General features: G+C 37.5%; 1 protein-coding gene across 1 annotated transcript; it reads right to left on the bottom strand.

The window, feature by feature from the left end:
• Nucleotides 1-615: 615 nt before the first annotated feature.
• Nucleotides 616-25,813, bottom strand: poc1bl (POC1 centriolar protein homolog B (Chlamydomonas), like). Its single transcript, XM_006635780.3, has 11 exons — nucleotides 25,471-25,813; nucleotides 16,029-16,459; nucleotides 13,272-13,441; nucleotides 12,210-12,399; nucleotides 9,409-9,594; nucleotides 8,686-8,803; nucleotides 7,588-7,764; nucleotides 6,718-6,849; nucleotides 6,505-6,615; nucleotides 5,268-5,420; nucleotides 616-4,972 (listed from the first exon to the last, which is right to left on the bottom strand). The coding sequence occupies exons 2-11, from the start codon at nucleotides 16,406-16,408 to the stop codon at nucleotides 4,844-4,846; spliced, it is 1,746 nt and encodes a 581-aa protein (XP_006635843.2). The 5' UTR covers nucleotides 16,409-16,459; nucleotides 25,471-25,813; the 3' UTR covers nucleotides 616-4,843.
• Between the last annotated feature and the right edge of the window lie 1,310 nt (nucleotides 25,814-27,123).

Below are 27,123 nucleotides of genomic sequence, written 5' to 3'. Positions count from 1 at the left end.
TTATTTTTAGTTGAAAAGACACAAATCATTCTTTTCAGTAGGCCTGGTGGACTGTCTTAGTTACTCCGACAAACATCACAGAGCTACTTTCTGTAACTTGGCATTGTTATGTCTATAAGCATTAAAGTTAAGTAAATGGTTTTCTCATGACTGGTAATAATCATTTGTAAACCTTAAGAAACATACTGTACGTGGCATCAAAAAGTTATAGGACCTTTTTAAGTCAAAAGTTCTCTAAATCATAATTCAACTTTTTAAATGATATGCTGTGAAATAATAACATACATATTAGAAAAACACCTTAATAAACTGAATGGTTTATTTTGTAAAGCAGGAGTACTTAGTTTGATTCTATATTTTAAATAACTATACTATAGAGGAAGTATAGTTTGGCTAAAGAGGAAACTCATACCTTTCCTGTTCAAACACTATTCCTGTTAGTACATCTTGCATCATATTACATACTTTAATATTAAACGTTAAAGGTTTTTAATAAACCACTGCAGTATTATTGCATTGAAGAACAAAGTAGAACACTTGTTATTCTTTTAAATAAACAAAACTTTAATTGTCAATGTGTTAAAAAGCCCAAGTCTGGATACAGTAATGCCACTATAAGTTAAAAGGCATTTTAATTATAGATTCAAAACAATTTAACAAAAATAATTTGTTCTTAATCAGTAGTTTAAACATGCACAATCTCTTTTTTGTACAACCCCTTCAAATCCCTTTCCACCATTACTTAAAGAAAAATCCAAACAAGAATCTGCTGTATTAAGAATATAATTTAAAGTCACTTACAAATGACACTATTCTCCCAGTATACCCCCTACAATTTAAACAGTATTGTGCATTTGATTAGAAATTATTTTGTATTTTAAAATGTTTTCAGATGGTAAATAATTTTTTTTTTCAAACCCTCACAACATTGTATATAAGGAGAAGGATAATCCTGGTCCTTTATCAACAATCACCCTTGAGGAAAAAGACTTGGATACAGTCCAGAAAAGCACTTTTCAGGTATTGTAACTACTTGTAATAGCTGCCAGGGTAAAGGAAAAGCAACACCAGTTGTTTTGTGTTTACACAAAAAGGAACAGCAGTTTGTAAAAACAACATATTCTCTTTTTCTGTTTTTTTTTTTCACTTCTTGAAATTCAGAACCTAGTCGGCTTTTTATGGAGAAACTCTGCAAACAGGACATAAATCAGCTTATGAAATTAGATCTCAATTGCAATAAGTACAGGCATAGTGTACAGATAATGTATATGCATATACAGTGCAGTATAACCTCATTCCTTCAGTGTTGAGGCTTTCTCTTGCCAACTAACAGTAAAATAGAGCTTAGACATAGTTAAGTCTAACCATTATGACAAACTAAATATGTTACTCATAACAGTATTGACGTGTTGTTATCAGCAAAATCCATCCATCTAATTCAGCCTTCCAATTCAAGGTCACAAGGAAGCCAGACACTATCTCAGGAAGCAGTGGGCACAAGGCAGGATACACCCTGGACAGGATGCCAGTCCATCTTAGGGCAAACAGACACCCACACGCTCACACGCAGGGCCAATTTTACCAGAAGCCAATTCATCCACAAGCATGTTTTTGAACTAATGGATGAAACTCACACAACACAGGGAGAACTTACAAACTCCACGCAGATAACACCCCAGGAATTGAACCCAGGGCCTTTCTAAGCTAATTTCTCTGAATTTCAACGTTTGCGCCACCTTGCCACCCTTAACCAGAAGCATGTATATTTACTCATTTTAGAAATATGGCTTAAAACAGTCAGAATATTAGCAAGGACAAATTAACAAGATAAAAAGAAAACCACAACCTTGGAAAACGCCATTAACAGAGATTGATTTTGGAATCAGCAGGTCATATAGAGTGCAATGATTTTGCACTTAGTATACCACCTAATTACAGAGGATTGGTTACCCATAAGTCTCATAAACAGTTTGTCTGAACCAAGTTTTAAAATTGCCTCTCACATCATAAATAATAAGATTTATTAACCATTTTCACAAGAGCTTAAGATGCTTTATACTACCATAAGCCAGGTTTTTGAAGTTACATGATGAAAAATGATCGTATATTTTGTATTTTAATGATATAATAATAAACGTCCTTAAGAGGTACATGAGAATATACTACAGTTTACAGTGAATGGCTTGAACCTTTCATTTAGAGGTTTTGAGACTTTCTTCAGAGATTAAGGTTGTGGACCTGGACTACAGCATCATGAGCTCAAATCATAGATGGGATGCTGCAGTTTTACACTTGAACAAGGCGTGTCGCTTAAATTGCTTCAGTAAATTCCGTGCTCTATATAAATGGGTCTCCAGGCCATTCATGTGAATAAACAGGCCATTAAAAATGTGAATGTTCTCAACTGATCTACCTGGCTTTAACTAATTCCACACACATTGGAAATCATTTGCGATCACAGACTAATGCAGGCATCACCCATGACAACAAGGAAGAGCTTCAGACTTTTCAGATCAAACAAGCACAACTACAAGCTTCAACTGCAGCTTGCCAGCAGAGTAGTTAAGAATGTATGCCAGGCTCAGCAATGACTGAGAAAGAAATGAGTTTCTGCTTCAGTGTGCAGTAAACAACTCTATCACTTCATCTAAAAAACACTAACACAGTACTACAATACTCAAATGAATACTATTGATTGTAGCTGTGTGTAGAAGCCCTTAAAATTAATGAACCAATGTAATGTGCATATTATTTAAATTAAATACGCTATTCTTCTATAACCTTGAAGGCTCAACAGGAATCTGCAGAATTAGTAAAATAATCACCAACATTTGCAGATTGATCCTCTTTAGTTTTTTTTTATGTTGGCTTTTCATAATTTCACAATGCGATTGAGGCAAGCACCATCAAGACAATCAAAATGCAGAATTAATTCCTAAATCACTGTAATATAATTGTTTCTTTAATGTTCTACTGTATGGTTTTATACAGTAGATTATAATTAGATACGTATTGTATTGATTGCAGTACAGTACTAATAATATTGGGGCTATGGTCTGTGGCAAGATATGTATGGAGTCCAAGGTAATGCAAAGTTTTCATTTCTAGTTCTGAAGTACAGTATGAACCATATATTACACATCTAGAATGCCTTGTACAAAAACCAACCATGCTGAAAAAAGTCAACCCATAGCAACTGAAAACACGCAGAGCAAAAGCTTAACTGCTTTTAAGTTTTCATTTGTATTGTCTAGTTGACATTGTTATGCTGAAATTAACCACAAGCTGATGCCTTTTTCTCTTTAAAAAAAAACATTATAATTGTTTTTTTACTGTAGTATTTCTATTTTTCTTTATTTTCAGATTTTCTTAGTAGTTTATTTATGTAATTTAAAAAAAATGTCCAATATCCTGTACACACAAACGTATATACAGTATACAGTATATATCTTACCTTGATATGTACTTTGATGAAAAGGTGAAGAAAAAAAACTGTATATACACAAGAAAGAATCAGATTGTAGTCTACAGACCAAAACTCTGAAGCTTAGCAACTTTATGCAAATAAGAATATAAAGGAATTTGAATCGCATTACATAACTGTAAGGTGATTTTGACTATAATCAAATGTGTACCCAAAAACTGTTTCTACAATTTTTCTGTTGCCTAATTTTTTATTCTGCGCATAATATTGAAATTTTAATTTAGATTTTTTAAGGCAATTCCTGTACACACTTTCTGGTCACACATTCTGAACAGAATGTTATTGTTAAAATCTTTAGAACTATGTAACACTTCCTAGCTTTTTAAATGCATATATAGCAACAGAAAAATAGCTCTGACTTAATGGCACTTTGGTAGTATGAGGAATACTTTTGGCAACTATGTGTTAATGCAGAAAAACCCTGTACTATGCAGAATAACAGTATTAAAAAGGCTGGTTTTACTCGGCTATTCATAGCTTACTGTGTTCAGGCTTACCACAAGTTTGTTTAATGAAAGCAACCTTAAAAAATTGTACTTCATTTCTGAAAATGCCACATCTTCAGCACGTAAGACATATTGGTGGTATGAGAGATATTTGCAATGCAATGTCTTTCACATGACCTTTTAAATTAGGAGGATTACAGGATTAAGTCATATCAGTTCACCTCTGGATTCAAACCAACTTCACAAAAGGATGAATACAGCAGTTTCAAGGTGAAAAAGTCCAAGTACCACCTTGTACTGGTCAAATCTCAAACTCCTAAATTAACCTTTCTTTATGGCATTTAGTTTTCAAGTGTACTGTATGTACTGGAAAGAGGAAATCACAAAGCACCTACGTATTTACTGTATTTAATCCCTGAACAAATTATTTTTTTAACAAACTGTGGCATTTTTTTCCATTAAGGGTGCATAATAAAATTAATTCTGCCTTTCTGGAATAAAAAAAACAGCTACAACGAAGCACCGTGATATCTACATCTCCAATTCCTGACATATTAGTGCAATCTTCTTTATATATTTTCTTTTCTTTCACATCAGCATTTCCACTGGCTGGGCAGTAGTTATCTTCTAACTCCAGTCCTGCTGTGTTAGTGATGGTGGTGGACTGTCTAAACCTTCAATCTTACCTGTAAATCTTTGAAAAACACACTCCGCACTATTTTCTGTTTAACTAGCACAGGCACTAAGGTGAATGCAGATGTCATTCTCAGTTGAGGAAAATGTCTTAAAGGCATGATAGTTGTCTTTTTTTTAGTGAATGCAGATTATCTTTCTGGCTTCCTCCTTTGAAAAGTCTCAGTGACAGTCCACCATGATAATTGCACTTGGGTGCTGGTCTCGTCTTCAATCCCTTTTACTCAAACTTCCATATCTGATTTTTGTCAGCAGGGTTGCAATTTCTCATTTGCACGCTTGTTCGTCCCTCTGCATTGCGGTAGGAGGTAATACACGTATTGGAGTGCGGGTGATAGACTGTTCCATCCTGTGGAGAAAAAGGAAAACAAATCATTTGTTGCCGGCTCCAACAGGGAATTACTTTTTTCTTTGCGATTTGACAGCAGCTCGACGGAGAAAAAACGCTGGACGTGAGTACTTGTTTCTAAAAAAAAAGCTAAATCATTCAGAACAAAAAATGATATGATTTAATTTCTCTGAATTAAGTAAGTGATAAATATGAGTAAACAAATGCATAGTGGAAATCAATTACAGCTGTACAGTACATGTGATTATGCACATGGGCTTCAGGCATCTTAGTTTAGCTTCTGAAGTTCACTTACTTCTCTGAACTCCCAGATAATGCTCTTAGGCACCGGTGTTCCATCTCGTGGACAATATCTCATTCCGATATAGTCTTGCCCCTCTGGTACCTCTGCACATATCTCTGTTACAGAGTTAAATCGGATTTCCTTCTTTGAAGTATATTCAAAGTACTAGAAAAAGAAAATCAGTTTTGTAAAATTGAAGGGTACTGTACTCTTTACAAAAACGAATCATGTATCAGTTTTATAAGCCACATGTTAGAATCCTATTCCTAATATTATTATGTGAAAACATGAGCAAGTAAAACACTTTAATTGTGTGCAATAATACCGTATATTCCTGATTTTACATGTGTGTACTATTAGTGCTAATATTGTTCGAATGATCCGTGCAAACATCTCATTTCAAGTTCTAATGTTCTTTTCAAGTGATCCTGTGGTACTGTATATCCTTGCATTGTAGCTATTTCTTCTTTTCTTCATAACATTTTATAACGACTTTTTTTTTAATGGAATTTTAACATCCAGTAGAAAAATCCTTACAAGAATTCTTTTAATGATATAATTATTACAATTATAATAATAATCTACTCCATAACTATAGAAGATGGAAAATTGTAGGTCTGCACGTTTCTCTTCTAGAATCTAACTGATGCAGTGTTTTCATTCCTGTCAAGTTCTCAGGTGTCTCTTAATTGGCAGCACATTTTATAAGGAGAGATCTAGGGTTCTTGTTCAGTAACCTTAGATGGTGTAGTGTCCACTTACTCATTTTCACTGACACCTTATGCATTTTTAGTGACACTTGATGCATCAAGTCCATGAGTAAGCAGTCTCAGGGCTAATACACTGTGACTTAAACTTTCCGTTTAATTACTGGAGTTTACTTCAAGTGCATCTGTGAAATACAGGTCAGACCCTCTGCCAAGTTCAACAAATGCTTCAATTTCATGTCGATAAAAGTAAACTACAGTGCATACTTTTTAACTAAAAAACACCTTTGAACTACAAAAACTATTCTCATTTTTCTTACAAACATCAATGGCCCCTTTTAGTTTTTAAGATATCTACAGTATATGCTTGCTTTAATTTCCTTTTTGGCTGCTGGTGATCTGAATCATTCATTCTAAAAACAATTTACTATCCTGCACACCAGTTATAGCAGATAATTCAGATACAATCAGTCAGTGCAACTCAATTGATAAACAACAACTGAATCTGTGTGAGACCACAGTTATGCAAAAAAACAAGTTACCTGGTTTCCCCCCTGTCCATGGCAACCAAACAAAGATAAGTGCGCCCCTGTAGGGTTATGCTCTGGGGCATTGTAATCCAAGCACTCTGAGTGAATCCCAGAGCTACGGACCTAAAGAGAAGCACAGTGTTGAACATCTCCTGATCACACAGTTACAGAAAGGCAAATGAGAAGGAAAAAGGGAAGTTTGTGAACAGTACGGGCATGACTTACTGCTCCGTGCCAGCCAGGCCTATCCTCTGGAACATGAAGATCTGGATAAACATTTTTCAGATACCAGTCAAAACTATTGCACTTCAGTCTCTCCCTAAGGAGTTTCCTTTCAGAAATATCACCATATTTTTCCTAGAAGGATGGAAGAAAATGCAGTCAATTAGTAACTGTTAGCAAAATATGGTACAGATGACCATAAGTCATAACACCAACCAAGTGTTATAAGATGTTACAAAGACCAAAAGTAGCCTGGTACTGAGTATAGCCTTTCATGTATCACAGTTACTGTATGTCTTAATGCTTTTACTCAGACTGGGACCCTAACAAATGTTATAGCTTTGCAATATTTCTCTTCTGAACCTCAAAACATGTGCATACCATACATTGATGCAAAAAAGACAACCATTCAGGTTGTTAATTAATGTCCAAGACAAAAAAAACATCTTTAACATGAATAATGTATTTATGAGAGGACTGATAGTTTTACAAATTCACTCTGAACTCTGAAAGTTAATTATAAGAGTCCTGAAAGATACTTTGACTTTAAAGATGCCAGAATAGCATGTTCCATACTCCCACAACTCCTTGGGATAAAGAAGTGTCTCCTGTTTTCAAAAGAAGTGCCTCTTGCCCCGTTACATCTTGCTTCTTTTCTGTGTACAGCTGAGCCTCAGCAATAATGTTCCCTAGAGCCGAGTTCTAATATTCAAAAGATAATGCTGTATATATCAACTAGGAAAATTAATAAGTCAAACCTTGTATTCAATTAAGTCTAAATTACAGTACGGTTATCAAACCCAAGAAGTTGACGTCTGCTTGTTCCTTTAAGTGGCGGCCATTTCCTATTAAAAGTTTCCTGAATTTACATACCTTTCGAGCAGGAGGGTTTCTGTTGTAAAAGTGTTGTTTGTACGTGTCCATCCAAACCTCAGCTGCTCGTACGGTGTTCTGGAGGAAGTTGGGTCGGGCATAAGGTGCTTTCTTTGGAAAGACATGGCCTACATGAGAACAAGGGTGGATCTCCAGTGATCCTCCACACTGCCAAACCTGACAGAGAGACACAAATTTTGACAATGATGAAAAAGAACAAGAAAGCAACATCAGCAGTAACATTAGATAATACCTACCTCCTCGTTTCACAGCCCTTGTATTGCAATTACTTTATCATGACATTTTATAAAACTTATTTTTTTAATGTTCCCCCTGATACAGAAATAAGACTATCTAACCAAATTTCCTAACCAAAAATAACTTTTAAAGCAAGCTAAAAAAGCTCAGGCTGGCATACACCTACATAAAGATAAACTAGATAAGTCGACATTTCTCTGTACTGTATTTTCATCCACAGCTGCCTTTCACCAAAAAGAAGACTATTGAAAATGTTTGCAGAAAGGTCTCACATTTTTGCCGATTATATTACTAGACATAGCATGGAGAAATTTCCTTTCAGTTGGCTATTTAACCTTTTCAAACTGGGGGCAAAGGCAGTTTTTACCTTTGAAACTCTATAGCATTGTTGCTTTATTATAAAAAAAAAATCTTCAAAAGGAAGTCGAACCATTTTGATTCTTATCACTATTTCTCGGTGGTAAACCTATCCACACAACATAAAAAATGAATGGAAGTTTAAAGTCTCCAAAAAGGATTTGATTTCTTCATACATAAATCATTATTTCACTTGATCTGCTTTCTCTTTTTCTTAAAAAAAAGCCTAATTACTTGTTGATTTAACTGACATTCTCACTAAAAAAAAAACACTATTACAATGTGGGGCTGGAGATACTGAAGTCATCACTTAGGAAAGGATTTAACCTCCTCCTTAATTGGGTTTCTGTGTAATGTTTTTATTACAACTTCATTCCTTTACTTCACCAGCTTTCTCCAGTGAAAAAGCTAAATGAAAACATCAGCATGAGCCAAGACGGCCAGTGAATCGCAGCTGACACAAAGCTCCCAGGAGAGACTTACCCTAAAAGACAGCTCCAGATTCTCTCCTCCCCAGACCTCCATCCCCATATCATAAGTGCCAAGATATTCAAAGTAAGCCTTGCTCACAGCAAATAAGCCTCCTGCCATTGTTGGTGACCTGCCAAATACAGGATACAATGTAATAAGTGCAGCAGATTGGACAAATACATTGATCTCTTTTAGTTAAGCAATAACAATAATATAAGCTGCACTAAACCTTTGTAGAAGATGGGTATTTAAAAACGCAATCTATTTCATAAAGATGTGGAGGGTTTCAGAAGATCTGACTCCACTTCAAAATAGGCCCACCTTTTCCTCACAAGTTTTGAAAAACTACACCGAAGTGAACACACGTGACTTTTAATACAATTTCTTACTCAATACTGCGCCGTTTCTTGTTAGATTTACGTCTTTGGTACACTTTTCAAACATGGCACATAACGCATTTGAAATCGATTCAACGTTGAGAGCTCGGTGATTTGGTGAAGCTTAATACGGACGCATTTCGATGAAAACCGAGAAGCTAGAGGTGAGCCCAAGAGAAAGACTTCTAAACGCACAGTATCATGACCTTTCAACACTCCGCTTGGTGGCCTGAAAATAGTTGTTTTACAACACTTTTCAACAGTCTGCACGGTATCAAATTATGAACCCAACGTCGCTTCTCTTCTAAGCATACACTGTACCTGCAGATGCGGAAAGGACGGTGCACATTTTTCTAACCTGATTGGGTCGATTCTAGATTTCCGTTTGCTGCGATCCTCTTCAGGTACAGAGTGCCACTGAAAGGTCAGCCTCCAGTCAAAGCCACCAATCATGGGCTCATCTGTCTGCATGTAAAACTCAAACGTATTCCAGTCAATGGTGTCTATTACAGGGCACACAATAGCCGTCTCGTTTTCTCCAATTCTGTAAGAAAGAGATATAAGACTGTTTTATGGTTTAAGTTCCAGACGATATGAGACAACTGGACAACTTATAATAGTAAAATAGTAAAAGGAGCAAAACATGTTTTCTTGATTTTCTTTCCATCGTGCATATTATACTTAATACAAGTAGACTTCTGAAGAGTACTATAAGTTAAGATCACTTTATTAGCCATATACAATTTCTTGCATTAGGAATTCATCTTTTCATATACCCCAGCTTGCACTCCATGAGACACAGACAGGGAGAGACGTCTGGGGGTCAGAGCGCAGGGTCAGCCATTGTACAGCGCCCCTGGAGCAGTTGGGGTTAAGGGCCTTGCTCAGGGGCCCAGCGGAGTAGGATTCCTCAGCCGGCTGTGGGATTTGAACCGGCAACCTTCCAGCCACAGGCGCAGATCCTTAGCCACAGAGCCATGTTATTATTAATCATCATTGTTATTAATAGTTCTTATTATTGCAGGCTATTTTGGCACAGCATCCCCAAACGTCCCTGGGACACTGGTGTTGTAACAGAAAAATAAGTTCTGGATCCCGAGATGAAGTTAAAGAGATGAGTTTTATTGCATGCAAGGAACAATAAAACCAAAGTCTTGTTCCCGCAAGGAACAACAAAACCGAAGTATTGTTCAAAGTGCCGGTACAAAACTTTCAGTTTATATAGCCCTTTTCTGCCCCTTCTGACGTAGCTCATTATTATGGTAAAGATGGGGAGGTCACGGTGTTCGGACAGTTTACAGACTTTGGCCAAATGGTCAGTGTTAGTTTTCCGTCCCGGGGGGGTTTCCTAGCTGGCATCTGGAATCCTGATCAGTTATCCCCCTTTCCTGCCAAAACTCTAGCCTGTTGCTTAGACGTCCAGTCCTCATGCAGAAAGGAATCAGTTAACCCCTTCTTCACATCTTGTATCTTTCTTCAGTTCTAAGAAGCCAGACAATTAATTATCTCATGTTCATTTTTTATACATATTATTACATTCCTTATAAGATCATGTTTTTACTTTCATAAGTAAGCTTTTCATATACTCAGAATTTCTGTTCAGTTTCGAATGCGCTGTTTCCAGAAATGTATGCTATTTCTGTAGTGATACTTTCCTCTGTGTACGACATAAATGTCATTATCTATCCACATCACAGATTGCAAAAATCTTTATAACTGTGAGTAACAGACCCAGCAACAAGCTCGTCTGTATCATGTCTATCATCACTTTAACTGGGGAGACGGAAGGTTGATCGGTGTTCAGTTTCACTCACTTTTGTCTTTTTCAAAATCTCTTTGGAAGATCTCCTCTGTAAATGTTTCAAATATCTGATCTCTTCCGAGTTAGATCAGCGTGAAGAAAATTGAACTATTACCAAACTTAACTGGTTTCTGGTTTCTAGGTCAGCTGGTTAAATCAATCAAGCCGAATACATGTCTAAAGAGATGTACAGTATCAATATAAGCAGGGCATGTGACTGCTGACTGTCTGACATCATGCAGGTCTCTCTTAATTTCTGCATAATCCTATTGATTCACAGCAGCTGGCAGTCTCCTCTATCAGCTTTTCAAAGTTGTGCTGGCATGCAGAAACCCTGAAGATTTTAAAACATCGAGCTGCCCAGTGTTTTCACTGGGAAAAAAAAGGTGGATCCTGTGAAAATGTCATGCTGTAGCCCTTGAAGAAATGTGTGAATCAGGGCAGAACTGCAAATATTGACTGTAGGAGAATGTGTAAGTTTATGTACACATTAGTTCTATAGGCCAAAGGGCAGTATGACTCCATTTTTATGATGTGATCTGAGCACAGTATTTTGAATGTCAGTTAAATCAAGAGCAATAACGGACGACTCAGAGGTGTAGGCAGGTGTAGAGGTAGATAAAGTTACACTCCTACATAAATACTAAGCTATGTCAATTTGACCTTTGATTAAAATAAAACATTCTGACACAAACACTGCATTGCACTATTACAGTATAAAATAAATTCATACTGTACAAACAGAATTACATATCATGAAACTGTACAGCTATAAGATAAAACCGTTCCAGAAGACAAGAGTTTTTGTTCTTTGCTTTCATAGCTCTATAGTGTCTTCCACATGAAAGAAGCTAAAACAAATAGCATTTTTGGTCCATTAAGTACACGATGTGGCAAGAGATGGTTAATTACAGCCTAAGATATCTAACGCTCTCCAGATTATTTACCACTTTATGATGCATTTTCAACCACACTTTGACGTAAAACTTAAAACGCCTCGATAATTCCTTTCTAGAACTGGTATATAATATCCTTGCTCACACCAAACTCCCATCTGAGGACAGTCAATCACTTTTATACTTTCTTCAGAATGGCCTGGATCTTACAACCCTTTTGGAGATGTTAACATAGAGAAACTAAGAGTCTCAACACTCTGACTGCAGGCTTCACAGAGAAACACATTACATTGATATTATCAATAAACACGATTTCCATTTGTAACATTATAATAGGAAGATGTTAACCAAAGCCTATAAGTCACAGGAGAACACTTTATGACGGGAATCTAGTGCGAGGAACCCAATGTCTGAAATCACTGAAGACATTCACGACATCCAAGAATACCCTTCCCAATTTACCTCTCCAGGAGCGGCTCAATCCAGCCAGGAATGCACTCGCAGTGACAGTCCAGGAAGGTGAGTACATCTCCCGTGGCATAGGTGGCGCCGATGAGCCTCGCACGCACAAGCCCCTCCCGTTTATTGGTCCTGATGAGCCGAACCCTCTCCAGATTGCTGATGTACTCTTCCAGCTGGGACTTCAGATAGACTGCAATTGGGAAGCACTCATCTATCTTTCTCCTTGGTCTGCTTTGAATTTTCATAATCTTTCAGGGATGTATCACATACAGTACCTACCTGCAGCTCACCCCTTGAATCCTAGAGGATTATAGCAGTTTCTTTCATAATACTCTGAACACTGGTCTTTTCAAATTTTGATATCTTTCTTCGATTTCTAAAGTTATTTGTTCTAGTCGCTGAAGTGTAGCTTATTGAGAGTACAAATGAAGACGCCATAATGGAGGGCACTGTTTTCTGGCTATGCTGTTGTAGTAATTTTCAGTGTCATATAAAGCGTAAGAAACCACGTAATATAAAATGAATGTTTCTTATCCATTGTCACTGGGACTACAAAAAAAAATCAATGTCAAAGAAAGATGACCTCAATGGAGAAACTTGACAAAAGACTGTTGTATACTCTAATCAACTCTGATAACCCAAAATTTAATCATTTTAAAATCCATGGATTTTACTGTAAGTGAGGTTCACAGGAGCACAGAAGAAACATCTGTGTCCTTACCGTCATTAACAGTACAAGCCATTTTTTTTTATTTGCTTTTCGTAAAATAGACTTGAGGGTCAAATATATCACTTTTTGCTAATAAAGCACAAGGAAGCCATTCTACATGGAATACTATCTTAAGTATTGTAACCCTAAACTATAATAACGTTTCCCAACGTGCAATTAAAGTAACAAATATTTGCATTATCTCACTTATTATCTAACGTATTTTCAAAGCTTTAACATTAAAAAAAATAGAGACTTTTCTGCATGCCCCCTTTAAAAACAAGCATCAAGCATTAATTAAACAAGGATGCCAAGATGACATCATTTCTCATATCTGCTGTCTGAACACCCACCTCGGTCACTGAAGTCGTCCACCAGTATGATCTCCTTCAGCAGGATGGCAGGGGTGGTTTCCAGTACGCTGTGAATGGTTCTCAGCAGTGTGGACCAGGCCTCGTTGTAGAACGCTATGATCACCGATGTTGTGGGCAGCTTCCGATACTCAAACATTTTTGCTCTACACCTGTACATACAGAAGATTTCTCAACTTCAAAATCTTAGAAAGTTGAGTCACCCTTCCATCCGTTTTCTAACTGGTTCTTTCAATACAGGGTCGTGGGGAAGCCACAATCTATCCCGACAAGCAAAGGGCGCAAGGCAGGATACACCATGGAGGGGACACCACTTAGGGCCAATTTTCCCAGAAGCCGATTAACCTGCCAGTTTGATTTTGGATTGTAGGAGGAAACTGGATCCAGAGGAAACCCACGCTAATACGGATGTTTAATCATATTGAGAGAAAACAAGGTGCACATATTCCTTAGTAATGTATAAGAATATACAGAAAATATGCAGCATTTGTTCCATCCAGTTCTAAGACCTTCTTTTTTTATTATACATTATTATAACATTACATTTTTAAAACTGGACTTTACCTTTGCCTACTGCCCTGTCTCTCTCACACCTGAAGAAGGCTCCACGGCCGAAACGTTGTGTTCTCTTTCTTCTTTTTTTTAGCATGGAATAAACCTATTACTTGTTCCTTTGCAGCCTACGCATGCTGACGCAGCTACCCACCTGAACCACTATTTTTAAAACTGTATTTCTGCTCTGAGAACAAAACAGTGCCAATGACTTGTATATATGAAGGGTGCACTACGCAGTAAAATACTGTATAAAATGTGTAGATAAGAACTCGTAAAACAGAGGAACCTATTTGAATGCACACCTTCTATAATTAAATAAAACGCATACAGTATGTACAAGACTTTCAATTAAGAATTTAAACTAAATAAATTCAGGCGAAATATTCTGAAGCGGAGAAGAATTGTTAATCTGTAACATTTAAGTTAATAACTACGCTGAAATCTCCGGGCAGTTTTAAGTCATACCTGCCTAACTGGCATTCATAACATAACATTCAAGAACCAGTTTCAAAAGCTCTTAGGGAACAAAAGACACACCCTCTTCCAAAACAGAAATGAGTGGCAAAACGTCTAGACGGGACTCGGAGGTTCTAATGTAAAAAAGAACTTTGAAGACTTATAGCTTAAAATCCTTTTTTTCAAAAGAATATCCAGGTTTACCAAAAGTACATAAAGTGTTTGTTTCAACCTACTGAAACCTAAGTACACAGAACATCGTATGATCCTAAGTACACAAGATAATAACCGCCCATTTTCTGTCTCACCGGCCAGCGTACTGACGCAGCTCTGAAGATGTTATCCTAATTCCTAATTTAAAACAAAAATAAATCAATTTGGATCATCACGTCGCTTGAGAGCTTCTTCTCTGTCATCAAGCTCACTCAATTATTTCCTTATCTTCTGTGCCTCATTAGAATATGTAGGCTTTGTTGTCTTCTCAACTGCTCTGTTTGCTTATGCAGAAAAAATGCTAGCTCAGATAGGCTTTCCAGGAAAATAAAACTGAAAGAGTTCCTCAAACACAGCTGAGACGGATCTGGCATGTAAAATACAATTTCACAGTCCCTCGCTTTGTAGATGCCAGATGCCTAAAAGGGGTTCCCCTCCTTTTTGCTGAAACATGTCCATTCCAGCTGAAACCACACCGGAGAATCATGCAGGATACAAACCGTGGGCTAAATGAGATACTGTATCAGCTGTAGAACACTGGGTTTAACTGAAGCAGGTGCTTCACTGCACATGCACTCCAGTAGAAAATACGCAGGCATAAATTAACCTTCTTTTTGCTTTAGTATGACTTTCCTATGGGTGACACAGTGTGATTAGGATTGCTGCCTTGCTGCTCTGGGTCTCTGGGTTCAACTCTGGACCTGGGCTGCTATCTGCCTGGAGTTTGTATGTTCTCTCTGTGTTCACGTTGGTTTTCCTGCAGATGCTCTGGTTTCGTTCAACAGTCTAAAGACGTACCCTATTGGTAGGTTAATTAATGTCTGGGAAATCTGGCCCTGCTGTTAATATGTGTGTGTCTGCCCTGCAATGGAGTGGCATGGCATCCCAGGGTGTGCCAGGTATACCAGGGTGGTATTAGTTTCCACTTGTGACCCCTTGTTTTGCTGATATACATGTAGGTTCCAGCTCACATGTGACCTTGATGGACGAAGCAGTTAGAAAATGGATGGATTTTAATTAGAAGAGACACAAAAATAGTTTTTTTTTTATTTATTATTTCATTACAGCTAAAAAGGTTACGTTTCATACAAATGCCAACTACAGAAATCTGAGAAAACCATATAACTAGCAAGAAGACATCACTGTTTACAGTAAATGTTTATTTCTCTAGTTTCAGCCAATCTTCCCAAAAACCAACCATCACTGCGTGATGAAAAAAAATGTCTGGAATAAATTTCTCTGCAGTGTTTACTGAGCAGAGATCTGTACTTCAATCAGATTCAAAAGCACAAACTTCAAAATGAGCAAAGTACGTTTATCACAATGGATACAACTGCACACTGTGGATGAACTACTTCTCACAGAAATGACCTTAATTTGTCATTCTCCAGTCAACCAGGAGCTGGGACAGATATGGCCAGAAGATTCACAGACAACATGAACAACTTTTCTTAGCATAGCATTAGTATGTCTTAAGACAGTAAGTGTCACACAGTGGAGACTGGAGTTACTCACTCATACATCCTGTTGTCCATGATGTGGCGGTGCAGTGAGATCTTGTCACTCACATAGATGTTGATGGCGTATCTCTCAATGCTGTCCTCTTCCTGCTTCTTCTCCTCAGGGCTCAGCTCCAGGTGAGCGGCTTTGCCCCACTCCCCTGGGGCACTGGGGTCGGGAGGGGGCTTCTTGTAGACGGGCTGAGAGAGCTGCTCCCTGCTCTCCCCCTGGCTGGAGAAGTGCCTCTCCAGCAGATTCCTCCCGGCACCCTCCGCCCCAGAGCCCTGGAAGGAGGAGGCCGAACGCTCCAGGAGGAGGTAGGCCACCCACATGACGGAGAGGAAGAGGGAGGTCTTCGCCAGCAGGGCTACCTTCCGCGACCAGCGCACTCTCATGGCCTCTGCAGAGTCACTCAGCGACAACGGACACAGCCCAGGCCGGGGATTCTGAAGCACAGCAAACCACAAACTCACCCACCTCAAAAATACAGAAGGACTGAACACGCGCTATGGTGACACCACACCCCACTCCTTCCAGCTTCATGTTGATGTTTTTCTTTTGTAATTTGACCTACAGAATTGGCTTTCCATTTACACTCAAACACAATACCTTATATTTAAAATTTCCACACCAAAAGAATTATAAAACACCCACAAAGCTTTCTCTTTCCGGCTGTCCTGAGTTACTGCTGCTGGGTCAGAGCACTCACGTCTAGGTTTACTACACAGATCTGTCATTTATGAAAGCCATAACGATAAAATCAGATTTATTGATTTCAATGAGTATACTGAAATATAAAAGCACTGTTCTAGAAACCTTCTGGAATTCTTTAAGAATGTTATTTTTAGTCACTTTTGTCGTTCTTTTAAAGTGTTTTATGACCCACAATACAAAAGACACCATGTATTCACACTCAAATAATAGAGTAATGCAAGTTACATATATATATTAAATTTCTATATTTTATTTAACACTGTATAAAAATATGTTGTGCATAATAAAACTGTACAATTATAAATTATTCTATGGGACAAATTATTTTATCCAAAAACTGAAATCTGTCTCACAATCACAAAAATCATTTGTTCTGTCTCAATGTGATACAGTTCATTGACTTTAATCTCACTGAACATAAGAACGTTCAAAAGTTTACAAACAAGAGGAAGTCACTTGTCTCTTTTTGCTTGTTTGTCCTTTAGGATCTTAGTGAATCTAAAATTGTGAATGTTTTACTTCTTTTATTTTCAGTTGTTGAATGAGCCTAGAAATTGGGCATCAACCCAATTTTATGAGCTATAAGAAATCCCTTTTAGTTTTCAACTGTGAATCCTTTATCCTTGTTTCACTACTGTGATCTATTTGTAATGATACAATATCCCATCTGTGGTAGTGAAAACAAAGATGAATACGTTTTAAACAAGGTCTGATTAGAACATGTTTTGGTGTATTTTTTCTAACAATTCAATTTGTCTTACCTTGTCAGGGACAGAAAGAAACCTACACGTCCACTTCTCTTTCGTGTATAGCTTCCTGTAGCTTAGAATCACTCAAGTCGTAGGCTAGTGTATGTTCCTACATCCTGTGTGAATCACTTTGTACTTGTCAATGTTAAATTCCATTCACCCCTGATTTTGGCATTATCTCCAGATTTAATTTGTTTGCTATCCTGATGATCTATTCCATTATGTCATATAAAATTATGATAATAAGAGCAACAGGCCTAAAATTGATCCCTGCAGTACACCACTAATTTAAGCACAATTAGAGTTTATACCCTTTAAAATGGCTCGCTTTCCTATTCATTAATCAGTTTTTAGTTCTTGTACATTGTGCATTACCACTGACCTAACCTTTTATCAAAAGCCGACAGGAATCCTGAGTACAGGCGATATGTTATCCACCATCCTTGTATAACAAAACAGGCTTGCTAAGAGAAACAAGACCTCCCTTTTGTAAATCCATGTTGACTGTGTCTTATAATGGCATTAGTTTGTAAGTACTCTTACAGTTCGGGTGTATTATTTCTGTACTTTAAATAGGAGAAGCAGTAGGACAGATTGGTCCTGGACTGTGTGCTGTTCTAATCTTTATTGACAGCTGACATTATCAAGTACAAATCCCTCATTCAACTGTGAGAACAGAATCGGGCTCTAGTGGTTTATTACCATTAAGCCATCCTAGTCCCTGAAATACCTCATCATGAGTTATGTTAAAATTACTCAATCCTGATGGAGCTCCTTTTGGAACCTGGGGCATACTGTTCACGTCTTTTGTAAACAAATAACTGTGTGAAATATTAAAATAGTGCTACTACTCCTCCTTTTTTCATTTACTTATATTTATCCCATACTATTTTACATAATATTTACTCTAGCTTTTATCATTTTTTTACTGTTACAGTATAAAAAATATTTGTAATTATTTTTTGTCACTGCTGCAATTTTCTTTCTTCTTTCGTTATTACTACAGTTTATTCCCCAATTGTACCTGGAGTTTGGTGTACATTTTATGGATTTCTTAATCATGGGCTCTTTTATGCAGTCTGTAGAGCACTCTCTTACATTGCATTTATTTCGGTATTTATCCATTAATCCATTTAGACCATGTCTTCCTGCAATATTTGAACTTACTGAACAAACCCCTTCCAGATTAACACAATGAAAATAATAAAAAACTTTATTTTATATAGCACCTTTAAAGGTGGCTTCTCAAAGCGCTTTACAGAATGACAACAACAATAAACAAAAAGAATACACAAAATAAAACACAATGACAATACACAGAGGAGACCGTGGATGGTGGTACTGAGTATAGTAGGGTGAGGTACAACATGAAAAAAAATTACTTGAAATTGTTTTTTTTTACCCGACAGCTGATAATGTTTGCACTATCACCTGAAAATCTAATTAGTTTTCATCCTTCACCATCTCAGTTTTATTGCTTCACATATTTTTCAGCTGCACAATGCTGCAACATTTGCCCTGTAATAGCAGACACCACTAGAAAACTCATTTCAGCTTTCAAGGTGTAATCTTTCAAGTTTCTGGTTGGTCGCCAGACTCTGAATCCTGATATTACAGGCAGAAAGCCTGCAAACAAAAAGTCTTTTTATTAGACTTCATTAGCACGTTCCATTCTGAATATGATAGCCCAGGGAATGCTCCTGGGTCAAACTGGAATCTGAAGATGATGGGGTTTTTTCTATTCATATAAAGCTGTGATCTACATATGTAACAGTAGAAGCCAGTAAATGATGGCTCTTACAGTGCACTTTGTATTGTCACCATACAGTATGTCATCCAATTAGCACTGCTCATTCAAAGAGATTCTAGAAAACAACATTACAGAACAGCAGTCTATTGATGTGAGACCACAGCCAGGATGAATGACTATTTTTGCTAGGGGCTGGTTAAATGGCCAATAGTGAGAACATTTAATGTGGAAGCTTTCAGTGCCAAATGACATTTAACACTCTGACGTTGTTATTATACGTGTATTTCAAGATGAACACCACTGAAGCAGATACCACAGATGCCTAAGGGACAATACTACGCACAGTGCAGAGACAGCTGGCAAAATACTTCACAAGACAGCCTTGAAATATTACAGCTGCAAACCACCATCTTACATTTTATTTCTCGCTTAGTCTATGTTTGAAAAACTTTCAAATTAAAGAAGTTTTCCAAGGACTCCACTTTCAGGATCAGTTCTGATCCTGGAATTTCATCTGGTTACCTCTAGAACTGAGGTAATGAGGAGATGTTTTAAAATTTGATATACCCATTTAATAGAAAACAGCTTTCAGGTATTTTCCTTCTTGCTCTTAAGATGGTAGTCATTAGATATAGCTTATTCCATATTGTTATTCACCCAAAGCAATACAGTAGAGGTCTTACTATTAATAAAGCACAAGTATTCTCAAATTTGTATGTTTTTAATTTTACACACACATGTAAAACTACCCATTAACATAAATAACCTGGTAACAGACCTTTTCAGCCATTGAAATTTGTGTCAGTGCTTGTCCAGATTAATTCTTAACAACCAACTAAAATGGAGATGGGATAGGAAGTAAGAAAGGCTAAGAATAAATATTCTAGTGACTACCATCAATTCAGTATAACACATGAGGCTGACTACACAACTGTGATTCCCTGGACACAAGACAAGAAGTAGAACTGCTGTTCACAGATTCACCTTTTCATTTTGCAGATTGCTTCCATTTTATATTATGAAATCCAGAGAAAACATTATTTAGAACTTAGTTTTGTATGGGTCTGATATAATACCTACAATGAATATTCTCTTTTGTATGCAGTACTGTAAGTAAAGTTACATAAATACATGGCAAAGTAAACACAAAAGCAGGAACCAAGCTTAAGACTTTTCTTAGTCTAGCTTAAAGCCAGAGGAAGCCTTTGCTCGGATATAGCAAAATTCAGTGATGCATGCCTTCAAAAGGTGCGTGTGATATTAACATGATGTAAAGGTGGGACAGTGTACAACAGAAGCAAGGAATTAACCTAAATTTACACTGGGAGAGAATTTCCTGTTCTTACAGTATGTGACTGACACACAGATGGGTTCTGACAGTTTTTTCACACTAGCGATTAAGTACCAACTGCGACATAAGATTACCTGGACTGTTTAAAAAACTTATTCTCTTACTGACTCAAATAAGAATTTGCCTAAATAACATCCTTCATTAATCTGCAATATTTTATTTACTTTGAAAATAAGCCACTCTGCCAGCTACTTTAAAACTCCCCCTAAGTGCACTCTTAATGTTTATTTACAGTAACTACAGTATTCAGTGAACAAAGAATTATGAATGTTAGAATTTATCTGGCAGTCCTTCAATGGTAATCTTGCTGTATCACACACAGTACATTTAACTTGGTAGAGCACTGTTAATCACCAAATCTATTTAATGTACAGCACATACGGTATTACATTATTCCTTTGATTCAATATTTTTTATTTAAAAAAACGAATCCACGGGATAAAACCACCTGATGTCCTATCATTCAAATTTATGTTTTTAAAAAAATGAAAGCAAGGCTCAGATGTGCTATAGTGCAGCATTTACCCAGTTCCAGTGCAGCTAAATAAGAATGATGAGCTCACTGTTCGTCATTTAACAAAATCTTGAGTAAAGGGACTCCAAGATACTTATCCGGGAAATACCAGCTTCATGTTCTTTCAGATGCCTGGTTTACTAGCCAGCTGCAAGTTGGTTTTCCCAAGCTGGTACATGCAATTGACCAAGCACTGCCAGTGCTAGATGGGTTTGAATTCAGTCGGGTTTGTCACAAAACAGTGACCCCTGTCGCTTGCTGCAGTGCCAGTAACCTTGCAGTGTTAAAGAGTACAGTGCTTTTACACTCCTTTTTATCTGTCACCGTTTCCTTCAATCTGTCACTGTCACCTCATTATCACTTCAGACAATGATGCCGCCTGTTATCTGATCCACGTGGGGATGGACTGGAGAGGAATGCATCCGACATTGTGCCAGTGCCAAAAACATATCCATGCCAAAAAAAACATTGCATCGATGTCCCTGAAATCCATGCATAAACTATAGGTTTGAAACATTTGCGAGTTTTAAGGGCAGAGGAAGAAAAATTCAACTGCGACTAAAATGAGACTCAAATCGTATTCTAGGGGTACCTCTTCACAGGGCATTTTATGCCAATTTTAAAACACATCTACCTGTGGGCAGAAAGGGTAGTCCACGGAGCTGACTGTGGTGTTGCAGGAGAAGAGATCCACAGCAGACATGCACACTTTGTGCCACTCTGATCTGATACTTCATCTTTCAGAGAATACAGACATCCTAACCAAACACCCTGAGCATATACTACCCTCATTGCCTTGCTAGATTGAGCATCAGATAAGTGATTTTAATTACCACATGCAATGTGTTATCAAAGGAAACATTTCCTTTGAAATCTGCATTATATTACTTTGAAAGCATTCTATAGACTGCATGCTGGAAACAAAAGCGTTGATTATTAGCACAGCAAACATTAAAACAGGGGTACTGACAACATTTTCCAAAAAAGTAGAATAAAATAATAATAAAAGTAAATTTTAAAGGTAACCTGTATCTACAGGATACAGAGCAGCTTTCATTGTGGAGGAATGTGGTTCAGGTATCTATAGAACTATATAAGGATTATATCGGTTGTGTTAAGATTGTCAAAGAGATCAGGGCAATGTGGGTTAAGTGCACACATTTGCACATGCAAGCATTAGCAGATTTTTTATACAGGGTGTGAGTAAAAGAAAGAAGATCACAAAGGAAAGATCACACACAAGGAGAGAACACATGAATTAACACCTGTCATGAAAATGCACAGTTTACATCAGTCTTTGATTTAATCTCTTTGATAGTTCATTAAGATCTGTCTCTCGGTTGCAGAGCTTTAGACAGGGTAAGGTTTAGGCACCACCTGGAGAACATTCTCCAAGAAGCGGATTGGCTGCAGTATGGAAACGTAAGACTGGAAAAGAAAAAACAAGGACAGATATCTCCGCTGGGTTAGCTCTGAAGGCAAGAGGTTCCTGTCTTGCCCTTTAGTTAATATAGAGGTGTAATGCTCTGATGGCATCCATGTTGACAACCAACAAGACTTGTGGAAAGTAGTAGCAGACTCGGTTGCTGCTGTGTCAAAGGAAAACTCATTGGTTCTGGTTAGTGTCCCTGGCCAAACAGGATCAGCCAAATAGGTTTACAGTGCTACTACTAATGGCTAAACAGAACTAGCATGATATCAATTAAGGATTCAACCTGTTAGAGGTTATCAGTAGTTATAGTTACTGTTAGGTTAAGACAGAGAGAGAGTCAGGGTGAATTTTCTCTTCCCCAAAAGAGACTGGGTTTTGGTTATCGGTTACAAACCCCAGAGGGTGTTTTGGTTGTTGGGATGTCAGGACACCGTGGTGACTGAGGAATGGAGAATATGCCTTTTACACTAAATTCCACTATATGCAGTAAGGCAGATGTGAAGGTTCCTGTGAGCCTGAAATTCTCCATTAAGGGCTGGTGGGATCTCACAGTGTGTAAGTGTGATTTTGAGCCAACATGAGTGGAGAGTGACATTCCTTTCACAGAATACAGCCAAGTAAACCCCTGCATGTTTCAATCAAAAGAAAGTATGTAAATAATAAATCACAATCAACATATGGAGAAAACATATGAGGCCCAATCAATCGGGAAAAAATTTAGCAATTTTTTTTAACTGAAAAAAATAAAATGACTAACAGGTGGCTTTATCATACATCTATAAATTGAATCGTGCCCAATTTCACATTATCAGATTCAACATTTCAAGCTAATTGATAACCCTCTTTAACGTACTCCCGAAAATACCATAAATCATTATTTACAATAGGATCACACGGAATGTGCTATTACCTATTTTATTTTTACTACACTGAATGTGTGCTTCCTTTGGAAACAGAATCAGGCGTGAAAAACAAGTTCATACTGGACCCCTGTGATTTCCCTTGGGCACTTTCTAAGTGAAGCTTAGAGGATGAGATAATTACTTCTGTAATAGTATTTTTTCTTCGATAAAACTTCTAAAAAATATCACCCAATACAATAATAGTGCCTCCACCCTTCTGTGTTTTTTAAGGCTATTTAAAAAAACCCTATATTTTAAGGGGTACTGGGAATGTATTAACACCACAAAACCATAGAAACATTTATTAATAAAAGGGGGTTATTCCGCCCATAAAGCTTGTCTGATTGCAACTACTAACCAATCCAAGGACCTCATCCAGCCATTGTTTGAAGAAAGCAATGGATCAATATGGCTGGGCAATATATCTGCAAACTCCCACAGCCCTTTGCATATAGCGTCCTGTTATTGGTCTTAAACACCCTTCACTGAAGCTTCATTCTCAAATGAGGTGGCCCTGGTCAACACTTCAACAACATCAGCATAAATGGCAACAGCAATTCTAGAAACATTTCATTGAACAGCTATTATTCCACCGCGCCACATCATTATGAGAAGCTGCTGCACAAAAGTCATTATGTGTTTAATGACAATGTAAGAACAAGTTTTCTTTTTAGTTCAAGCTAATGTTCTGAGAACAAGTCCCAACAAGCACAGTGAATGTGAATTTGGGTGTCTTTAGCAGTTATCTGTTGTTTGACGATCCTAAAAGACAGGGAATTGTACCTTCACTGCCCAAAGTACATTAAAGTGTGGCTCTGGCTGCTTTCAAGAAGCAGAGGATTGCTGACCTTGCTGGTCAAGGCTGGAGAACCAGAGGAAACAACAGTCATTAGCACTTACAGAGGTTCAACTTTAAGAGGGAAAGTTGTCTGGGAGCGATTACAACTATCCCTCCCCCCTGATTCCTGAGAAGCAGGTTGAAGTTCAGTGGCTACTGCTTAGGGCCAGTAGGGACAGAAAAGCTCTGAGTGAAACTAGGAGATTAGAAAGAAATAATATATTTTACAGACCTACAGCTAAAACATGAGAAGCCCATGGCCTAAGTTTAGAATATACTAGTTAATAGTAGTATACATACAGTATGAAAAGGTTTTTTTTATATTCTGCATTATATAAATTAAATTATATATATTAGACCCCTAGGAAAGGATAAAACTCTGTCTATAATGCTAGCCGGCTTTTTATAATTTATCATCTAATAACAATGGACGGAAAAAGAACATATCCATCTCCGAGAACAGAGAATGAAGAATATTTGCTTTTTTGACCACAGCAGACAACGTACAGTGAATGACTGCTTCCTGGGGAAAAGAGGCAGCGCAGGCAACATTCTGGAAGCGACGGTTACTTTTAATGATGACGGTCCTGATTAAAATCAATCCTTGCTGCACACGCCGTGACTGAACGATTGAAGTTAACGATTCGGAACTTGGACGGCACATCCACAAAGAGCACCCGACAGGACTGTGCGTTAGGACAAGCGATTAAGCGAGTTATTAAACTGAAACGATTAAAACATATCCGCAGCAGTGAGCTGACGTGCCGAGCTTTAGGACCGATATTTAAAGATGACCCACATAACGCAGAAAAGCAATCCGGGAAGAAAATTTCAGAAACTTTACTGCAAGCGGCAATTTATATTAACAGGGGTACTGACAATAAAGCTTGAAGAAAACTAGTTGGTTTCACTGATGCTAACCAAAATCAAAATTATGAGTCAATATTTTGTACTATGCAATGTATCGTTTCTGCTAAGTCAATTTCCAAGTGTTTAGGCAACCGTCTCGCCGATACGTGAAAATAATCAAAACTAGTAGCTATACTCAACTCCTTATGAAACAATTTCAACGCCGATTGAGAGAGAAGAGAGAACCAAGCTGTAGGTTACACTGGCTGAAATAACCCACTATTAAAAGTATCCATACTTTCGAAACTGGCTGCTTTTCCTATTATCAAACGGACAGTTCGTGCTGGTGTCGCCTTACCTGGTCACTACATTCCTGATCCAATAGAGAGAGTGACTGGTCACCGAGATTTCTGCCAATACGAACTCCGGACTGTCAGCACAACCACATCCTTCTCCACGTTGTTTCTTTATACTTAACCAAACAGTTTGGGTCGCTTTGATCTCATCAGTTGTACCGACACTTCCGTGTCCTGTTCCGTGTCTACTTAAATGAAGGACTTCTAGCTGTCCATTATTGGTGATATTTCAGTTTTGTTTTGATGAATGTCACTTTATGCGTCTGTGTCGGGGATTTTTTTTTTTCAGTCTCTACGCCTCCCAGGCTCCAGGAAGTTTTTGAGTTTAGCCACAGCTTCAATCTATTTTGCACGACGTCACTAGAGCATTGTGGGATAGGGGAGAAACTGGTTTCTAATAACCGGTGACTCTTGTCACATTAAATGTCACATTACGTTTCTAGAACTGAAAGAGTTGTTACTTACAATATTGCAAACGACACTGGAACATTAAAATATCACTGGAAGGGAAAATAACTCCTAGGTTCTGTCTTAAAATCTTTTCAAACTTCTATCGCTTAAAAGTGATATTACAAAATAAAAGTTTGTTTTTTTTGTTTTGGAAACAAAAACTAAAAATAAGAAACAAACGATGCTATATACAGTAGCGAGTGCAAAATTATTTTAATAACTTGTTTTAGCAACCTATTATATTTTCGAAAAATCCTTCAAATTCAAAACCTGTTTCTTCTGTGATGCTTTTAAACAGATTTTATTCCTAGTGCACTCAACATTATTCAGTCAGTTACGTGGTTTTCCTTTGGGATCATTGAAAATGTTCCTATGTAATATGAATGTAATGGATTTTTAACGATATTTTTTCTAGAGGCAAGCGTTGCAGTTTCCCAAATCTAATAGCTTAACTGTCTGTGGTGATAATGACAGTCTTTTTTGGGCTACATCTGAGAATCCAGAGAAAGCACAAAAAAAATTTGATCCAAATGATGTGGGAGGATGACTCTTAACAGGAAAAACAAGATGGCTTGCAGTTAAACACCAAGAACTTAAAAGCATCCAGCTGAAATGAATTCTCTCAACGCTTTTAACGTTAGAAAAAATGCAATTGAGCAATGCTGTCAAGGAACAGCAGTGTGTTATCTGTGTTAAATGTCATTGTCAGTCACTGGGCTCTTACTCACCAAATTTCCACCAGTAGCTGTCATTAATAGAAGGACTGCCAGCCACAGTTTTCTTTACCTGAATTTCCTCAGGATGGCTCTGGTCAAGTCACACTTATGCCCACCTTCAACTTAAAAGGTCTCCAATGAAAGCTGATACTTCACATTTCATGTGTCAGATTTGCACACTGGAGTCAAAAGGGACAAATGGGAAGCTGAAAGAATTCATTGACCCCGACATGCCTACAGGAAACATGCTTTCCGGCGACAGTATTCTGTTGTTTTGTGTCATTATTTTTTATTCTGCCATAGTGAAGTGGAGCCATTTTAAGGCTTCATTTAGTTTTATTTATTAAGAGTAATCATGTTTTTAGTTTTAGCAAAATCTCACTGAAATGAACTGCTGTGTTGTCTGTATTGAGATACACTTTTACCTGTTGCTGTTAATCTCACGATCGCTATGCCATTTATCCAAATTACAGTCACGGAAATAGGCAT

This window comes from Lepisosteus oculatus, chromosome 10 (assembly GCF_040954835.1).
Source record: "Lepisosteus oculatus isolate fLepOcu1 chromosome 10, fLepOcu1.hap2, whole genome shotgun sequence".
In the NCBI taxonomy this organism is placed as follows: domain Eukaryota; kingdom Metazoa; phylum Chordata; class Actinopteri; order Semionotiformes; family Lepisosteidae; genus Lepisosteus; species Lepisosteus oculatus.
The sequence above is the reverse complement of the archived record's forward strand: the minus strand, read 5'-3'. Positions and strand labels throughout refer to the sequence as shown.